Here is an 18,321-nt window from a genome sequence, read left to right on the forward strand (position 1 = left end):
AATTGCTTTCATATTTATATCGATATTAGTGTACTGATAAATATGCCAATAAAGCTAGAGACTAATTTGTGTACAATGAGTATAAGTATTAAACTTTTGCTAAAAAGCAAAAGCAATCGATAATACATTTATATATAATACATACACTTCTTTCCATTTCTTTTCACATTCTTACAAACTCCATTATGCAACACTCACCTGTCCTTGCACATATTACCATCTCCTTGCATAATCTATACAATTTCACCAGCAATTCCAAATTATATGTCTGCTGAGAAGCAGGGGTGAGAAATTCACCTGTCCACACGGATTTCTAACTTTTAATACATAAATTAATGCTTTAAGCAAAACACAAAAGCAATCCACGACATTAAAAAGATAAAGACCTGCACACACAGTCCAGGTATGCATTCAGATTCCACCTGCAGTTGAACAACATTTCAAAAGCAACATATAATAATCCCATCAACATTTTTGGATACGCTTTGCAAATGAATTGTACCGCGGCCGCGTTCAATAAGTGGCAAAGGCGACCAAAAACTAAACTCAAGCTGACCAGAGGAGCGGGAACGATAATGGGAATGGGTGCGGGAGCGGGAGCGGGAGCGGGAACAAGATCAAGAACGGGCCACAAAGCGTGGATAATAATAATGTGGAACCGAAAATGAGCTGGGATCGGTCAGGACTGACGACTGGCAACCGGCGACGGGCGACTGGCGACGACTTCAACTTCGACTACAGACTGTGAAGTTCTGCATTTGCACCTGCAACGGTTGCTGCAGAAATTTTGATGAGCCGTGCGTGGCTTATAATTAAATTGAAGTTGTAGATACAATTTGATATCAGCGCCGTTGCGCTACATAAAACTTACATATGTTGGAATGTTCACATGTATGGATGTCGGTTAAAAATTGTATAATAATGGCTAAGCGCGAGTTTTAAATGCCTCTGCCCTGGCATTTACATTTCTCGCGATGGTTTAATGTGAAAGGAACTAAAAAGGAAGATGCCGAAAACACACACTCATAAATGTCGTAATACTTGAACAAACTGTAACACAGCGTAGTAAATTACCTTCTTTTTTACACAATACTAAATGCGTGAAAGTATAAAATATATTAAAATGTATTATCTACCCTCCCTCGTCTTATTATTAATGTTTTGGTTCTAACATTGAATGCTTTTAATTATTTTTACTATCTGTAATAGTTCTGGATAAGAATAGTTATATCTCAGTAAAATAACGTGTTTATACATTACTGAAATAAAATATATTAAGTGTTATCTGTCCTCCCGCTTCAGCTCGATCATTAAATATATTTAATGACTCTAACAATCAGTAATAGCTTGGCTAAATATTGTGGATAAGAAAATATCTCAACGATTAAAGTGCTCTTAGTATTGTTATAGAATTTAAAATACTATATTTTTACATTTTTAAAAAATTTAGAAATTCTATATTAAAATACCTCAAGTATTATGATCATTTTCAAGCTAAAAATTAATTTAATACAATCAAGTAAATAAACATACTTTTTATATAAACATAGTATGTATATGGTATAAGTATGTACATATTTAACCATTTTCCATAACAATACCATATTTTTGTATGCAGCCGAAACTCTTTTATACCCACGCCGTAAGCAGATCGATCTCTCCAAGCAATCTCAAGCCTCTCAACAATTGAGCCGTTGTCATTTCTATTATAGAGTTCATTTGACAGCTTATTTCGTTGCCTTACATTTACATTATTATTTTTCGCAGTGAGGGAAAAACTGCAAATTTAATGTGCACCTCAGTCGAAAATAAAGCAAAACAAAACTGCATATAAATGCCGTTGTCATTGTCGAATAAATCAAAATTCACACACAAGCTCTCTTGGCCCAGTCGCGATTGTATGCAAAAAAAAAATCGAAACAAAAAAGATGAAATAAAGAAAAAATTCCGCAGGTGACCACAAACCAGCGGCAGCCGGACATTTGTCCGCTCAACGTTTCAAGTGTTTGTCTTTGCATCCAGTTGGACAAATTTACATGCGCGCCTTGCACACAATGAGACAGCAGCGGCAGCAGGTAGGCCCGGTTGGGCCTTCGAGTCTGGTCTGGACACTGTGGACAATGGCCACACGTCGATATTCAAATAGTTTTTACATTTTCTTTTCGTGTGCGTTATGTTGGCTTTGTTGTTGTGCTCTGCCTTGAGCACTGACAAGGCACACACACTTTTGGCACATTAAACGAACTGGGTAAATATGTTTTAAATGAGAAAAAAGGAAAAAAAAGAAACTTGTACTCGTAAAGGATGCTTCATCGTGTGATTTCCGCTTTTGTAATGGTCATTATCCTTTATGCGTTTGTATGACAAACAGCTGTAGGACAATTCGACTGATTCTCTGTGTGGGTGTCCCTCCTATTGTTAAAAATATTTTGTAATTAAAGTAAGGTGGCCTTAAGCCCTGTGAGAGAAAGAATCAATCAACACAACACGAAGCATATAGCCAAAAAACCGTTGCCATCAACTCGAATGACATTTTTCGTTTAAATCCTTTGACAGCTAGCCAAGTGCATTGATCTGGTAGAGATAAACTCTTAAGCACAACCTTTGATTGACGTAGTAAAAACAATTTACCATGTACTTTTTTGCAACATTCCCATGCATATCTTAAACCGAAATCGCAGCAAAGGAAAAACAATAACATAGAAACATGGCATGCATATCATAATGGCCGCAACGATTTTCGATTAATATTCAAATTAAGGCTTATCGATACACTAATATATCAAAGTAGTCTGGAAAAGTTGATAACAACAAGCAATAGTTGTCCCTTTCTAACATCATAAAGCGAGGTAGCGAAAAAAAATTGCAAATCCCAAATAAAACGCAATAACAAATCTCCCCCACACTCGCATCTAGCGTAGCGACAGAAGTGCCGTTGTAATTGCAGGCTGAGTGCAATGCATTTGCATGCTGCTGAATATGCAAAGGACACTTCAATTTTCGCAGCATAAAACTAAAAACGTAAAACGTTCAAACAACTCCGCATCCAAAAACAGCGCCACCTGGTCACACCTGGGTGCCGAACGCTCATTTGCATGCGATTGACAGAGACAGACAGAGCGAAACGTTGAGGCGGGAGGAGCGGAATCAAAGTGCAATACGAATCAGCATAGAAAAACAAAGACAACAACCAATTGACAGCAGATTTTTGTGTTACTCCATTTGGTGGCTGTGTGGAAACGGGAACGGAAAGCAAGGGGGAACGGGCTAATTAAAAGCACATCAAAAGCGCCAAATTTGCATAGCAAACGAAACGAAACGTAGCAAAAATTAAATAAAAATTGTTAGTTTCACATTTTTTCTCTTGTTCGTTTTCTTTTCACTTTTCATTCTGCCAATGCCAAAAAGTTTTTTGATGAGCGACCGTTGTTGCTGGTAGAGACTGATTGCGGGAAGGGTGAGGAGCTGAGCTTATGGTGGCAACACGCCCAATAAATGTCAGCGTACAAAACTTTTGTTGGCAAACTATTTTTATAATTAAACAAGCGCAATCTGATTGCGATAAGTAGTCAAATGACTTACCAATTTCAAAAATGCAATTCTTCGACTGCCGCGAGCCATAAATTACACAAATATTAAATTTTGCAACATGTGGCAATTAGAACTGCCAGCAAAAGCACTTAAAAAAAAACATAAAAATAATAACTTAGCTTAGTAAACGAAGATATCTTTCGATATTATTATTATTGGATTCACACGCTTTATAAAAAGTATTGATTAATTACTAGCACCAAAGCCCGAAACTAGTTTTATCCGCAATTTCACAATGCAAAAATATAACGAGAAAAATTCAGTCGCAATAAAGTTCCGTTACTATAGAGCTGCCAATATACTACAATTATTACAGACTACTTATGGGCATGCGTACAAGGTTACTTTGAGCGATCTGCGTCCTTAGTGACGTCACGAAAAGGTTCCTTATTATTAGACCTGCCAATCTACTGCAATCTACCAAAATGATCGGGGTCCTTAGTGATGCAAGCAATTTTACACATTAAAATACGAGCATTTGAAATGAAAGTCTTTAAATAATTGTTATTTTACTATTTACAGTTACAATGAGTTTATTCTATTGTTTTGCTTGTGCTTGCTGCTGCCGCAGCGGCAGCTTTCGTTGAATGATGCTTTGCCACCGCTTCTTGAGCTTTGCTTAGCTGAATGTAGCCTTCATGAGCACGTGATCGCAACTCGCTTTCAACGGATTTGTTTACCGATTTGGAAATAACCGCCTTGATTTTTTGTGTCTCATTAAATTTACCCTTCTTCGCTTGGATGGGTGCATCTGGAATCAAATTAAGAATAAATGTAATCAATTGCACACAACTTATTGCCCATGCCAAATTACTCACTTGATCTACGGGTGAACGCTGCTTGTTTCTGCTGTTTTTTCTTGTTCTGTATAGCAGCAGGCATTTTAGCCTTTTTAAATTTACCTTGTGGCATTATTGAAACGTTTAAGTTGACAACAAAATAAAACAAATTTCCTGCGCACGTTTTTAGAATTGTTTGGCAAACAGCTGATAGTAGAACAAAATCGATAGCACTACCTATCGATATACCGCACGTTAATGTTTACATTTACTGTTAACGCAATTTTGAGTTGCTGTTAAATTACATAGCTAGGCATCTTGCTCCTCTCGTGGCGCAAAAATTCAAATTCCCATATGAAAAGGCAGCAGCAATAAATAAAATGAAAACAAATTGTCGATATGGATTATATAGATTTAATTTTTGATTTCTTAAGCAAATATACCGATAAGCTACCAACCGAGAACAGGGCGATTATTCGTTCAACGTATATTATTTGCCTGCTTAACTAGAAAAACAAATTGTACAGTACATTCAATGCAAAAACCGAAATGATTGTATTGATATTTTGTTTTGTTTTATAACAGGAAATGAGTTAACATTTAAAAGCGTTGAATATTTTTGTAGTTTTGTTCGTTATGTAATTTTAAATGGGATTTTCCTTTGCTTGTACATATGTATATTTTATAAGTATAATTAATTAATTTTTCTTGTTAATACACATAACTAAAATCTACAACGCGCTTCGGGATTTCGATCTCGAATTTTCAATTTAATTTGTTTCGCCTTTTCTTTTTGTCTTTGCACGCTTGGCGCGCGCTTTTTAACTCACTTTGTGATTAATGCATTATTATTATTATTTTGTTTTTACAAAAATAGTTTTACAAAACTTTTAATTATTAATGTGTGTGTGTATGTGTATAAATGTATGTGTGTACTGTGGTATACATGTATTATAATAATATATATATATCGATTTATATAGAATATACTTTTGAAACAATTAACTCAATTTGCCGACTATAATGCCAGTTACAATTAAACCTATTATCACAGCAATCACTAATAGTATCAGTATCTTACGACGATGGCTATTCCGACTGGCAGCCGCCTTCTGAAGCTCACTGCGTCCTTCCTCCACCATGGCAGCGGTATTTTCAATATTGGTTGCAATATTATCTGCAAAAAAATTAAAATTCAAAGTTAAAGAGGAGTTGTTAGGATTGTGGCTTTAATTTGCAAATCCAAATAACTACCTTATTTGATCTGATTTTAATATTTTACTATAAAATTATATTCTACAATTAAAATAAATAAATAAATAATTTGCTAGTATCTACTGCATCTACAAATTTGTTTTTAAATAGCTTTTAAGCTACAATTATAAATAATTTTCGGTTCTCATTGCCGTTGACAATCTTCAATCAGGAGTACTTATTTTTCATTTTTCATTTCAGAGGGCAAACGAGTTCAAGTGGCTCAATTCTGAGACCAGCTTCATATGCATTTGCACTATATATAGTATTCTCAGCAAATTTGATGTGTGAAGCGCATATAGACTGGCAGATTCAGTTACTAAATCAGATGGAAAGACAGACAGACGGATATGGAAATACATATGTTTTAAAGCGAAAGTTGCCTTCATCTGCCTCTGATTTATATACTTGGTGGATAGCTGAATGAGTTTTACTATCATTTAGGAAGATTACTCACCCACCACCTCGCGCTGCTCCACCACCATAGTGCTTAGCTTGTTCATGATGACATTCACATCCAGAATATCCGCCTCAATTTGCTCCACTTGCCGCTGACGCTCCACGAGCAAATCATGCTGCCTCTCGAGTCCAGCCTGATCTTGACGCTGTTGCTGCAACAACTCAGTGCGTGCCGTCAATTCTGCCTCACGCTCCGCATCGGCAGCCACTTGATAGCTCTGTCGCGTTGCCTCCGAGATGCGTTTCTGTTGCTTCGAATATTTGTCGACAACCGTGTGAAATTCCTGCGTCAGCTTCTCCAGCTGCAGCTTCTGCTGGCGATCGCCATGTTGCACCACCGCCTGCAGTCGCTGCAGATCCTGACTGGTGGTCTGAACCCGTGCATTTGTCTTCGTATTGATGCTGTGAATCTTATCGCGCAGCGAGGACAAATCCTTGGCAGTACCAATCAATTTCAGCTGCTTCTCCAGCTGTTTGGTACTGCTGTTCACCGCGGTGATGTTGTTGCCGATGTCCTCGCTGAGCGACACGAACTCCGTGGGACTGAAGCCGGAGTTGCCGCTGGAGGTGGCAGCAAAGCTCACATCGGGCGTGGCACTTGATGTGGCGCCATAATCACGATGCGTGCTGCTCGTGGGATTGTTCAATGCCTGCGACATGTTGTTGTTGATGTTGTTGTTCCCCTCTTAGTTGGCTGGTCACTCTGTGTTGCGTGTAGGGGCTGGTCACTCTAATGCTGGGTGCGAAGGTTCCAAAAAATTACTTGCTTGCTTGTTGTTTTTGTTTTTTTCGTTATTGTGGGTGTTGCGCACTCGTTGGGTTCTATGACGCGACTGTCTGCGAATGCAAAGAGCTTAACATTTTAGTTAGGCCAGCGCCACAACAACTATGTGGTATCTACAAACTAATGGGCTTCGGGTTACACAAACAAAACAAGCGAGACCAACTCAAAACTGGAGCCAAACAAATGATTCACTTCTTCAACTCAACGCAGAGTTTATCAGCCGTGCTAACATATGACAAATATGTATGTATGTGTGCATGTGTGTGTGTGTGCAATTTGTATGCTTGTATATGTTGCTGTATAGGGGCACACACTCCATACACTGCACTTATTATATGGGCCTTTGCCTGTGGGTGACAGCTGCATTTATATGGCTTCCAATTATTAGTTTAAGTTACCTAGGATTTACTTCAATAGGCGAGTTGTTTTCCAGTTTCTTCTTAACTAATTTGCCCAGTGCGCAAGCCTTTCACTGCACTGCACACAAAGACACAATTATTAGTTATCGATATTCGATACAACGAGCTATCGGCGCCTTGCAGCCCTACTGCACGCATTTCGCAGCACTGTGCGAAGATAAGGAAACAATTGTTGCGCGCGAAATTTCAATTTCGATTAATTCAAATTGTTTTTTCCGAGTCCCTTATTTAATGCAATATACGCCAACAATACCAGTTACAATTAAAGCTACTATCACAGCAAACACAATTAGAATGAGAATCATACACCGACGTCCATTTCCATCACTGAGTGTCTCCTCAATTGGGGGAACTGTTGGGATCATAAGTAATATAAATAAAATGGTCATATCGTGTAGAGAATTACTTACCCGTCATTCCCTGTTGTTCCTCCAAAATCATATTTAGTTCCTGCAATAACTCTTCTTTGGGATCCGCTTGATAGCTCCTTTGAGTCAACGCCGAAAATTGTTTTCGTTGCTTCGAATATTTGTCGACAGCGGTGTTGAATTCGCACGTAAGTTTCCACAACTGCATTTCCTGCATGCAATTGTTATGGTCTACCACAGCCTTCATACGCTGCAGATCCTGACCAATTAAGTTGATGCGTTCATTGGTATTGGCATTGTTGCTAAGAATATATTCGGCCAGAGTTGGCAAATCTCTGACGCTGGCAATAAATTTCAATTTATTCTCTAACTCACTGACGTTGATCTGTATTGCGCTGGTATTATCAACTATATTCTCCTTGAGAGCGTTAAACTCGGAGGCGGTTCTCGATGTGACACAATACCGATGCTTGCAGCTTTTGGTACAGTTCATTGCTTGTGACATGTTCCCAAATTTGTTGTGCACTCTTTGGATTCGATTTTGCGACTGTCTGCGAATGTAAAGACTTAAAACAAAACAAAATCCAAACAAATGATTAATTTCTACTTTAATGTATATACGGGCGCACACATAAAGAAGTAGTATTATCGCAATAGGTCCAAGAGTCTTTTCTAAGAAATACGAATTAGTTTAGGATACAAATTTTAAATAGCCAACCTTATTGCAAGGTCAAATTTTGTAAGCTGTGTGGTTGATAGCTGATAGTTTAGTTAGTCAGTCAGTCATTTAAGGACCAAAAAAACTTTACATAACATATGTAGTTTAGAAACATTTACTTTAATTTGCTGACTATGATGCCTATTACAATTAAAGCTATTAACACAACAATCAATAATATTATCAGTACTGTACGACGACGTTTACTTTGGCTAACAACCGTATTTTGTAGAGCACTGACTCCCTTCTCCGTATTCTCAGCTGTTTCCTCTACATTGATTGCAATAGCATCTGAAAGATTAAATGAAGTGTAAAAGTTAGGTAACAGCAGAGTCTGATCTAAACAGATCCATATATTATATTTAGAAATTGCTCCAATTTTGATTAATTGTGATTATTTAAAATGTTATTCTTACTGTGCAAATTTGGTCATAAAGTAAATAAACTTTAGATTCTAACCTTTAAATGTTAAAAATTATATAATATTATTAAAATAAGTTGTAACTACAGAAGAGTTTAGAAAATTCTTACTCATTTGTTTGTACATACATATATTAACTTTCCAATATAGATATTCGAATTAACAAATCCTTCGTCCCAATCGAGTAAGCACTATTCAATTCTTGTCGAGCTACTCACCCACCTCCTCGCGCTGCTCCTCCACCATACCGCTTAACTTTTTCATTATATAATTCACATCCAGAATATCCGCCTCAAGTTGCTCCACTCGCCGTCCACGCTCCACGAGCAAATCATGCTGCCTCTCGAGTTCAGCCTGCTCCTGACGCTGTTCCTGCAACAGATGTGTTTTCTCAGACAACTCTGCATCATGTTCCGCCTCGGCAGCCTTTTGATAGCTCTGTCGCATAGCCTGCGAGATAAGTTTCTGTTGCTTTGAATATTTGTCGAGAGCTGTCCGAAAGTCAAGCTTAATGTTGTCCATTTGACGTTGTTGCTGGCGATCGCCTTGTTGCACCACCGTCTGCAGACGTTGCAGATTTTGACTGGTGATCTGGATGCGTTCATTGGTGTCAATGGTGTTAATGCTGAGTATATTTTTGTCAAACGCTAATAAATTTTTGGCGGTGCTAACTAATTTCAATTGTTTTTCTAGTTGCTTTGTGCTGCTGTGCATAACGTTTATATTGTAACAGATTTCTTCGCTGAGTGAGTCAAATTCAGCGTTAGAACTCGAAATGGTCGCCGAATTCGCCTCGGGAATAACACTTGATGTAGCGCCATAATCCCGCCGTGTTCTAGGATTGATCAATGCCTGCGACATGTGGACGATTACTTTGTTAGTGCTGTGTACTCCTTGATTTCTACAATGCGACTGTCAGAAAATGCAACTAGCTTGATTTATATCAAAGGGGTGAAAATGACTCACTTCTACTTTACAGTGTATACGGGCATATAAAAAGTATGCGTTCAATTTTTTATATGTAATTTTAAATGATAACAGATTCGCCCATCGTTTCGAGTAGCCCTAGACCCTATAACGACCCTAATGCGAATTACTGAGAAGTTCTCGGAATCCTATACTCAAAAATATAGAGACTTTACTCTTAAAGTTCTCTTTACTTTGTAATCAATGTTAAATGAATGCACACCTGCAATACAACGATTTACGATTTACCACACATACCAAAAAGCAAATTACAAAAAATATTTTACCTTTAAGTGCACCAAATTATTTAATACCCAATATTGGATATTTTACATTATTTATTTAAAAAAGTGCGAGGTCAAGAAGGAGTAACGGTCGATTGACCTGTTTACTCATACAAAAACATATCGATATCGATAACAAACAACAATTGTCACTGATGCAGCCCAAGCACAGGCATTAGACAACACTAGCTACGATAATCAACAATTTTACGCGCGAAACTCCCCTACTTCAAAAGGGAAAATATAACATTGTGCTCAAAAATAAAACATTAAGGCATATGTATATTCGATATGCAAACTAGTTAAAATCTATGTATTTCGCAGTAAAAATAGAATTATATTGTTTCGAAGCAAACTAAAAGCCTTGGAAGTATTATAATAAATAATAACTTCTTAATTTGAACTGCTATGTTTGCCATGTGTATTTCGGGCATGCTATAATATAAACATTTTACACCCTGGCTCTATAATATAAAAAGACAACAAATACTTTTTTCTTTACGTTGATTTGTAATTCCGTAGCTTTAACGTACAGAGTTATGCTAAAAAGTAAAAATCCTCATTACTCTTGTCTCCTACTCGCGTACTTAATGGGTCTTGGCGGCCAAACGCTTGTCGCGCTCCTCCGAGATGCTCAGCTTGACACCCTTGCCCTTTGGCAACGAGATGTAGGGCTTGTTACCCTTGCCAATGATGAACACGTTGGTCAAACGAGTGGCGAAGATGTGACCCTGGGAATCCTTAACGTGCACAATATCGAATGAACCGGGGTGACGCTCACGGTTGACAACGGTGCCCACACGTCCCAAATTCCTGCCTCCGGTGATCATGCACAGGTTGCCTGCAGAATAGAAAAATGCATAATTAGTAAATACAATCAAAATAGTGGCTGTTTGACAAATGTAATTGCACGTAAAAGTTACTGAATTTGCTAGTAAATACATAAACAGTGACCGTCGTAACAAAAATTGCTTTTGGCTTTGTATTTGAACCACGTAACTTGAGTAAAATTCGTTTTGCGGTCTTCGAACCAGCCAAAGTTACTGATTTCTTAAATTGTAAACGTACCGGAATCGAACTTGATGTAATCGGTGATCTTGCCGCTGGCAATATCAACCTGCACGGTGTCGTTGGCGTGCACAAGAGGATCGGGATAACGGATGGTGCGGCCATCATGTGTCACCAGGAAAGGAACACCCTTGGCACCCAATTGTGTCTTGCGGACCTTGCACAACTTGTACTGCAAAAAGAAAGAATTAAATTAGTTTAAAACTGTCTTGTAATAACCATAAATTTGGTGAGATCGGAATTAATTTGTAATTGCACGTAAAAGTTACTGAAACGGCTAAAGTACACAGATCAGTGACCGTCGTATCAAAAATTGCTTTGGGCTTCATTTTGAACCATTTCACGCACTGCATTTTAGCGCCAAGCGGTCTTCGATAAAGCCCCGATAATACCAATTTCAAATAAATATACACCAGAAGTTAGAATCATTACCTTGGCTTCCTCGGCGGAAATGCGGTGAATGGTGAAACGTCCCTTAACGTCATAGACGAGACGGAAGAACTCACCGGTCTTCTCAATGGTGATGACATCTGTCATACAAAAAATAGAAATATACATTTATTGATACGATTACCACACATTAATTGTATATAGTCAACATACCCATGAATCCAGCGGGATAGGTGGGATCCGTGCGGACCTTGCCGTCAACCTTGATGAGACGCTGCATGACGATCTTGGTCACCTCAGCGCCATTGAGAGCGTACTTGAGACGATTTCTCAAGAAGATCAACAGTGGCAGCGACTCGCGCAGCTTGTGTGGACCGGTTGATGGACGGGGAGCGAAAACTCCTCCCAATTTGTCCAACATCCATGCCTTGGGTGCGGCTAAACGCTTCAAATGCTTCTTGGGTCCACGAGCCTACAACAAATAGTACACATGACACAAAAACTTTATAAATCATTTTTCAAGATGGAAGATGCCAAGCAATTACTCGATGGCAACAACAAACAAAAACTCGCAGTTATTTCATTCAAGCACTCGCACTTTTTGTTAAATGTTCACATATTCAATGATACCACAGTTTGGCGCGTTGTTTCTGTTACATTTCACTGGGTTTTGTTTGTTTTCAGCGTCGATGGCAACGTATTTTATTTTCATTTATATTTTCGGCCTTACCATCTCGTACGATACGTGAAAAAGGAAAGGAAGTTGATGCGCTGTCAAAGCAGTTGACAGCTGCTTACGGCGTTGCCACTTATGTCAGTTTAGTGTTACCATTTCAGCATAAAACAGTGTTGATAAGTATTCGTTATATCAGGGTTGTATAAAGCGCGTGAATATTGCGTTTTAAATGTCATAAAACAAGACTTCTTTACATTTGTTTATTTTTTATATATTAATATAATTAATGCTCTCAAACGCACACAATTTTCGTTCAAGATATTGTTTTAATTACAATCTGTAAAACCTACTTAGACATTAAACGGTAGTGTTCTAAGCAAACATTGTTGCCAATTTAACTGTGGCAACAAGCGTTATTTTTTTTACCAAAAACATTTTGGTTTTCATTAATGTATTTTTCTTCTTTTTCATGGGCATTGTTTTTCATTTTTTTTTTTTTTTTTGTTTAAAGCACATGTGCTTTTTATTTGTAGTAATTGTTTTTGTTAAATTTTTTTTTTTTGGGAAAATTTCTTGTTTTTGTACATAATACAAATTGCATTCCATGATGCATAGAATTTGATGTTGGTTTTGTTATAATAGTTTTCTCGACGCGTAATGAGACTTAAACGTAAGAAATCAATTGTTAGAAATATTAATTATTTAATATATGCAATTATGAATGTTATGTTAGTAATTAAATGGCTACACATGTCAGTCCGTTCGTCTGTCCGCTCTGTCGCTCAATGTGTGTGTTTTGTATGCATATCAAATTATGTTTATGAGAGGTCTTCTCTTTATGTATATATAATTCTTGTTTTTGCTTTTACTTTAGTCAGTTTATTGTAAGCGGTTCTCAGTCCAACTTTTTCATGGATTTCAGTGCTCGCTCGCGCAACTGTTTCTCCAGATCCTCATTGATGCCCGGTCCCCCGGTCAACATCAGCGGCAGCTTGCCATTCCTTTTACCCGCTGATGCTGCCGCCGTTGCCGTCTCTTCATCATCATCGTCGCTACTATTCTGGGAGCTGCTGTCTTGGCGATGCTTATTGCTTGCGCTGCTCTTTCGCTTATGCTTCTTATGCTTTTTGCTCTTCTTGCTATGCTTCTTATGTTTCTTGTGTTTCTTCTTCTTGGACGACGAATCAGCCTCTGATGCAGAATCGCTATCGCTTGATTCCGCTACCTTTTTCGACTTCTTGCGTTTCTTTTTGGCCACCCGCTCGTCATCCGAATCACTGGCTTCGCCACCACCACGAGATTTCTTATGACTACGCTTGCGACTGCGGTCCAGACTGTGACGCTGCTTCTCCTCCGCTGGTTGCTCAGCGCTGGACGTGCTGCGTTGCAGTTTCTTGTCACCGCCGCGTCGCTTATCCTTGTCCTTTTCACCAGCCTTGCTAACAGTCGAGGATTCCTCTTTACGCTTGGATTGCAACTTCTTTTTGGTCCGCTCATCACCGCTGCTGTCGTCATCGCTGTGCTCACTGCTGCTGCTGCTGCCGGAGCTACGCGACGGTTTTCGCTTGCCCGCTCTGTTCTCGGATGCAGATTTGGACTTTAAGCTTTTGCTGGCGTTTGCCGAACGTCGATTCTCTCGACGCTTTTGCTGCTGCTGCACCTTTTGTTGCTCCTCGTCGTCGCTGTCATCGCTGTCCGAGCTATCGGAGCTGCTGCTTTGACTGTTATTGTTGTCGCGCGTCTTGATCTTTGGGGCGGAAGCAGCCAAAGCGCTGCGCTCATGCGACTTAAGGAACGGCGATGGAGTGCGCGACAAGCTGGCCAGACTGCGATGCACCGACTGCGACTTTGACTGTGCCGTCTGTGGTGCCGGTTGTGCAGCTGCTGCTTGTGGCGCCGTTTGAGACTCGAATTTACGCACTGTCGCCGCCGGCTGAGGCTGCTGTGCCGTTTGTGACTGCGGCTCCTCGCGACAGAGATCAATGGTGTTGACAGCCGGTCCAGCGTATTCCACCGAACGACGTGCGGCCGCCGGACTGGAACGTCTGCGCTGTGGCGGCGCTGGACGCGATGTGGAGCGACTGCGACTACGCGGACTCCGGCTACGACTGCGAGTACGACTACGACTACGCTTTGCGGGTCGTCCGCTGGAGCGACTGCGACTACGACTGCGTCGCCGGGGCATTGGACTAACGCTGCGCTGATGCTGCTGTTGTTGCTGGCGACGCTGCACTGGACTGGCGCTGCCGGAGCTGGAGCGTGCCATGCGTTGCTGTGGCTGATTCCGTGGACCTCCCATTGTACCACGCTGCTCGTGATGCTGATCCCAGCGACTAAAGTTGCTCTGCGGGGGCGAACCGCGTCTATCGAAGCGACGCACGGGCGAAAACTGCTTGCGGAACTGCTGTCCCTGACCTTGTCCTCCGGGACCCGGCGATGGGCGACGATCGCGCGAGAAACGAGGTTGATTGCCACCCGGTGGCGATTGGCGACGATCGAAGCGTCTGCCATTGGGACTATTGTGTCTGGCCTGCCAGTGAATGCGTCCACCGCCACCGCCCCGCTGATTGGGACTCACGCCGCGATGCTGCTGCTGCTGTTGCCACATATTGCGATGGTTGGCACCGCCACCGCCGCCTCCACGACCACCACGTCCTCCGCCGCCGCCACCACCACGGAAATGCATGGGCGGCGAACGTCGTCGATTGTTAAAGCTACACAAGGCAAAATAACAAAGTAGAAAATGAGAAAATGGAAAATAAATATAAATTCTCAAGCTGCTTACCGCCTGGGTGATCTGGAGTAGCGCATGGGCGATCTGGAAAGCATGCGGGAACGCGAGCGACGTCGCGAATTGGAGCGTTGAAAGCGTCCTCCGCCACCGCCATTATCTTGTCGCATCGGGCTGCGTCCGCGTGGCGAGAAGCCACGTCTGCCATGCGGTGGCGGTCGTCGTCCTCCTCCTCCACCGCCATCACCTCCGCGTCCAGCGCCACCAAATTGTCGCGCACGTCCATCGCCACGCTCCATGGAGCTGGCGGAACCGTCACGATTATTGCGATACTGTCGCTTATTCTGCACACTATTCTTGTTGCGGCGATGCTCAAAGTGTTGATCCTGTTGGCGTTCCGGTGACAACGAGATGCTGCTTGCACGCGACCGTGAGCTGCGACGACGTCGATTATTGTTGTTGCTGCGCACCGAGGAGCGTGAGGAACTGCGGGATCTTGCTGCGGGCGATGCTTTGCGGGATCTAGAAAATAGAGAGTTGTGTTATTCATCTAATGGCACGGTATCAAAACTTAGCTAGCCTATTGAAATGTGTCAACTTCACTGTCATTGACTTTGCCATTAGGCAGTTGACAGACCGGACTATCGATAGCTAATCCTTAAGAACCTTAAATGTACTCAAAAAGCGACGTATCAAATGTCACCACATAGGAAATATCAAATGCCCCTATTTAATGACACATTTTGATGACTCAAGTATCTCTTAGAAATAGTTAAATAGAAATAATAAAATTAATGAAAGGAAGTATTTTAAAATATAATAAATCTAAAAGCTGCTTCTATATTTCCAAATTTAAATTATATCTTTCTTTAGCTGTTAGTCAAACATTTAACTACTAGAAATAGGCAAGTACGTCTAAATTCAGCAAGCTTCTTTCTTTTGCAATCTTAATAAAAATCTTATAAATTCTAAGCTTTGATAGGTAGATAAAATTGAAAACTTAAGATTGTTATTTCTAAACCTATACTTAGTTGGATATAATTCACAGACCTCTTATCCTTTCTGCTTTTTGGCAATCAAATTACACTTGTAAACCACTTATATATAGTTAAATTATTTATATTTCTTTTGACCACATTAATAGGCCTTTGCGATTAAGTTAATTTTATACCTGGAGCGACTGCGAGTTGAACGCGACCGCGAACGTGAGCGCGATTTGGCCTTTGATTTGGATTTAGATGCAACCGCAGCTGGTGATGACTTCTGCACCGAGTGACGGCCATTCAAAGCCTTTGGCGCATCAGTCGAGGACGCGCCACGCTGCGTGGAACGTGGAGATCGTGAACGGGACCGTGAGCGTCGCCGGCTCGATCGACGCTCTCTGGACGCTGCTCTTCCCCCGCCGCCAGTTGAGGGCGCATTTCCGGTAACAGCAGCAGCAGCAGACGCTGCGCCTCCACCACCACCGGTTGAACCTGAACTCGGAGAGCCTGCGCCACGCTTTCGTAGACGTGCGGCAGCATTAGCGGCAGCTTCTCTGGCTGCACTGTTAATAGGTGCCGCTGGGCCACTGTTGTTACTGCCATTGTTGGCCAGCTTGGGCGCAGAGCGGGAACGCGAACGAGACTTGGATCGATCGTGGCGTTGTCGCTGTTTGTCGCGGGAACGCGAATGGGAGCGTGAACGGGAGCGAGAACGTGAGAGATCACGTTGACGCTGCTGCCGTTGCTTTTGCTCCTCCTCGCGCTTGAGTATCTCATCCTTCTTTTGCTGTATAAATTCGGCGGGTATTCCGCTATCGCTGTCCTGTGCGGACAGCAGCAGTGCCCAGAGTTCGCCCATAAATTGGCGGGCATTGCGTCCATTGAGGAAGCCAGTCATGTTAATTTGCATTTTCTTTGGGCAGGGATATTTCTCTTCTTCTAGCTGATTGTAGACAAACTCCACAACGACATCGTCCTCAATGTGCAGAATATCGGTTATCTTTTTGCTAATCCATGGACGCAGCACATCCAGTTTCACTTTGGACATGTCCACGCGCTTATTAAGGCAGTCGCCAAATTTCATTTGCTTCATCAGCTTCTTTTCCTTGTCGCTGAAGCGCGTGTCCTGCTGCTGATTAGTGCCCTACAAATAAATAATAATCATAATGTTAAGGATTAAAGAACTACATACTAGATTTATCGAAATTCGCTCATCACTAATAAATGCTCCACTTTCTGCCGCTCAAGGAGAATGAAGCCTCTTAAAGGCGGTGTGTAAAATAATACGTATGTAATCATCATAATAAGCAGAAACCATCAATGCTTTTTATCATACAAATAAAATGCACTCTCAATTCATTATTTTTTTCTTTTTGGTGCTCTTCTCTCACAATCTCTCTCTCTCTTTCCCTTTCTGCTGTTTTGTGTGCAGTTCTCTGCAGCAGCGACATTTATCGATTGTCCATCGGCCGCATTTTAAGCAGAGCAAAAGCAAATAGCTCACAACCCCTCCCTCCAACAACCCCACAAAATATATAAACTCGTAACAACGTACCGTGAACATCATTTTGAGATGTGAACGTAATTGCACTTCTTGGCGTTACGTGGTTTATGATGAGCTGGGCCGGCAAAATTGCTGTTGTTTTTATTTCATGCCACAATTGCTGCGCGCGCTCTTGTTAATCAAACACACAAATGCAGTAATATTTAACTGTAACCCGGCACCACGCAACGAAATTGTCGTCTATACACACACAACACACGCACACTCTCACACTCACTCGTTCACAAACACTCGACGCGTGTGTGTGTGAGTGCGATGCGACTTTAGAACGCGCCTCAAATAAACTGTGAAATATGCGTTTTAATAAGTGCTATCACTTGGTGTAACTTTTTGGCAGGTTGAAAAACTACACTTGCGTCGTTTTCGCCAATTTTAATTGCTATTTTCTTAAATTTTCGCAAGAAATTTATGCGTGTAGCTAGAGCTGGCACGAACCAAACGATATACGGCAAACAGCGTGACCGCATACTAAATACCAAAATATTTATTTTACCGATGGCAAAAATATACCAAAATGAAGCACCAACATGAATTACAATATTTTAAATTATATCCTCTTGTAGATAATAATTTTTGCATTTAGATAATTTTCAAAAAGTTAAAGATGAACTGATGATTGATAAGAAGTGACAGCAAGTAGAATTTGTAATATGCACTATGCGGTATGTTAATATCAAAATGTGCTAGGCGGCCGTCAGGATACGATAGTTAAATGCCAGTGTTTACATACGCGATGATTATGTGCGAAAACACACCTATAATGCATGAATGCTACCATTCGATTGATATTTGACAGGATAATAATAATAATTCAATCTATTTAAAATTCCTCAAAAGAAGTAAAATGCAGATTTTTTTTATTTAAA

At 40.8% G+C, this 18,321-nt stretch overlaps 6 protein-coding genes and 2 non-coding genes across 11 annotated transcripts; all 8 read right to left on the reverse strand.

The window, feature by feature from the left end:
* Positions 1–4,098: 4,098 nt before the first annotated feature.
* LOC117570035 (uncharacterized) lies at positions 4,099–4,594 on the reverse strand. The gene is made up of 2 exons (XM_034251459.2): positions 4,410–4,594; positions 4,099–4,342 (listed from the first exon to the last, which is right to left on the reverse strand). Exons 1-2 carry the CDS (start codon positions 4,501–4,503, stop codon positions 4,125–4,127), a joined length of 312 nt encoding a protein of 103 aa, XP_034107350.1. The 5' UTR covers positions 4,504–4,594; the 3' UTR covers positions 4,099–4,124.
* Positions 4,595–4,695: 101 nt separating this feature from the next.
* Positions 4,696–7,376, reverse strand: LOC117570033 (syntaxin-12-like). Of its 4 annotated transcripts, none has more exons than XM_034251456.2 (3): positions 7,266–7,376; positions 6,082–6,920; positions 4,696–5,547 (listed from the first exon to the last, which is right to left on the reverse strand). In XM_034251456.2, exons 2-3 carry the CDS (start codon positions 6,740–6,742, stop codon positions 5,372–5,374), a joined length of 837 nt encoding a protein of 278 aa, XP_034107347.1. In that variant the 5' UTR covers positions 6,743–6,920; positions 7,266–7,376; the 3' UTR covers positions 4,696–5,371. The 4 variants fall into 4 exon arrangements, with proteins under 4 accessions (XP_034107347.1, XP_034107349.1, XP_051859595.1 ...); XM_034251458.2 differs by having other exon boundaries at positions 6,082–6,936; positions 7,266–7,364; XM_052003635.1 differs by having other exon boundaries at positions 6,082–6,819; positions 7,266–7,358.
* Positions 7,377–7,510: 134 nt separating this feature from the next.
* Positions 7,511–8,159, reverse strand: LOC117566532 (uncharacterized). Its single transcript, XM_034246072.2, has 2 exons — positions 7,697–8,159; positions 7,511–7,638 (listed from the first exon to the last, which is right to left on the reverse strand). Exons 1-2 carry the CDS (start codon positions 8,157–8,159, stop codon positions 7,511–7,513), a joined length of 591 nt encoding a protein of 196 aa, XP_034101963.1.
* Positions 8,160–8,474: 315 nt separating this feature from the next.
* LOC117567440 (syntaxin-12-like) lies at positions 8,475–9,654 on the reverse strand. Its single transcript, XM_034247448.2, has 2 exons — positions 9,012–9,654; positions 8,475–8,663 (listed from the first exon to the last, which is right to left on the reverse strand). The coding sequence occupies exons 1-2, from the start codon at positions 9,652–9,654 to the stop codon at positions 8,488–8,490; spliced, it is 819 nt and encodes a 272-aa protein (XP_034103339.1). The 3' UTR covers positions 8,475–8,487.
* An 876-nt stretch (positions 9,655–10,530) lies between these two features.
* LOC117567441 (40S ribosomal protein S4) lies at positions 10,531–12,326 on the reverse strand. The gene is made up of 5 exons (XM_034247449.2): positions 12,232–12,326; positions 11,715–11,973; positions 11,544–11,641; positions 11,112–11,283; positions 10,531–10,884 (listed from the first exon to the last, which is right to left on the reverse strand). Exons 1-5 carry the CDS (start codon positions 12,232–12,234, stop codon positions 10,631–10,633), a joined length of 786 nt encoding a protein of 261 aa, XP_034103340.1. The 5' UTR covers positions 12,235–12,326; the 3' UTR covers positions 10,531–10,630.
* LOC117572832 (small nucleolar RNA psi28S-3327) lies at positions 10,942–11,084 on the reverse strand. Its single transcript, XR_004572568.1, has one exon. It is a non-coding gene; the product is annotated as a small nucleolar RNA psi28S-3327 (small nucleolar RNA).
* Positions 11,356–11,498, reverse strand: LOC117572831 (small nucleolar RNA psi28S-3327). The gene has a single exon (XR_004572567.1). It is a non-coding gene; the product is annotated as a small nucleolar RNA psi28S-3327 (small nucleolar RNA).
* A 157-nt stretch (positions 12,327–12,483) lies between the features above and the next one.
* On the reverse strand, positions 12,484–17,921 carry LOC117567439 (serine/arginine repetitive matrix protein 1). Its single transcript, XM_034247447.2, has 4 exons — positions 17,447–17,921; positions 16,080–17,035; positions 14,963–15,430; positions 12,484–14,891 (listed from the first exon to the last, which is right to left on the reverse strand). The coding sequence occupies exons 1-4, from the start codon at positions 17,456–17,458 to the stop codon at positions 13,073–13,075; spliced, it is 3,255 nt and encodes a 1,084-aa protein (XP_034103338.1). The 5' UTR covers positions 17,459–17,921; the 3' UTR covers positions 12,484–13,072.
* Between the last annotated feature and the right edge of the window lie 400 nt (positions 17,922–18,321).

Source organism: Drosophila albomicans, chromosome 3 (assembly GCF_009650485.2).
Source record: "Drosophila albomicans strain 15112-1751.03 chromosome 3, ASM965048v2, whole genome shotgun sequence".
NCBI lineage: Eukaryota > Metazoa > Arthropoda > Insecta > Diptera > Drosophilidae > Drosophila > Drosophila albomicans.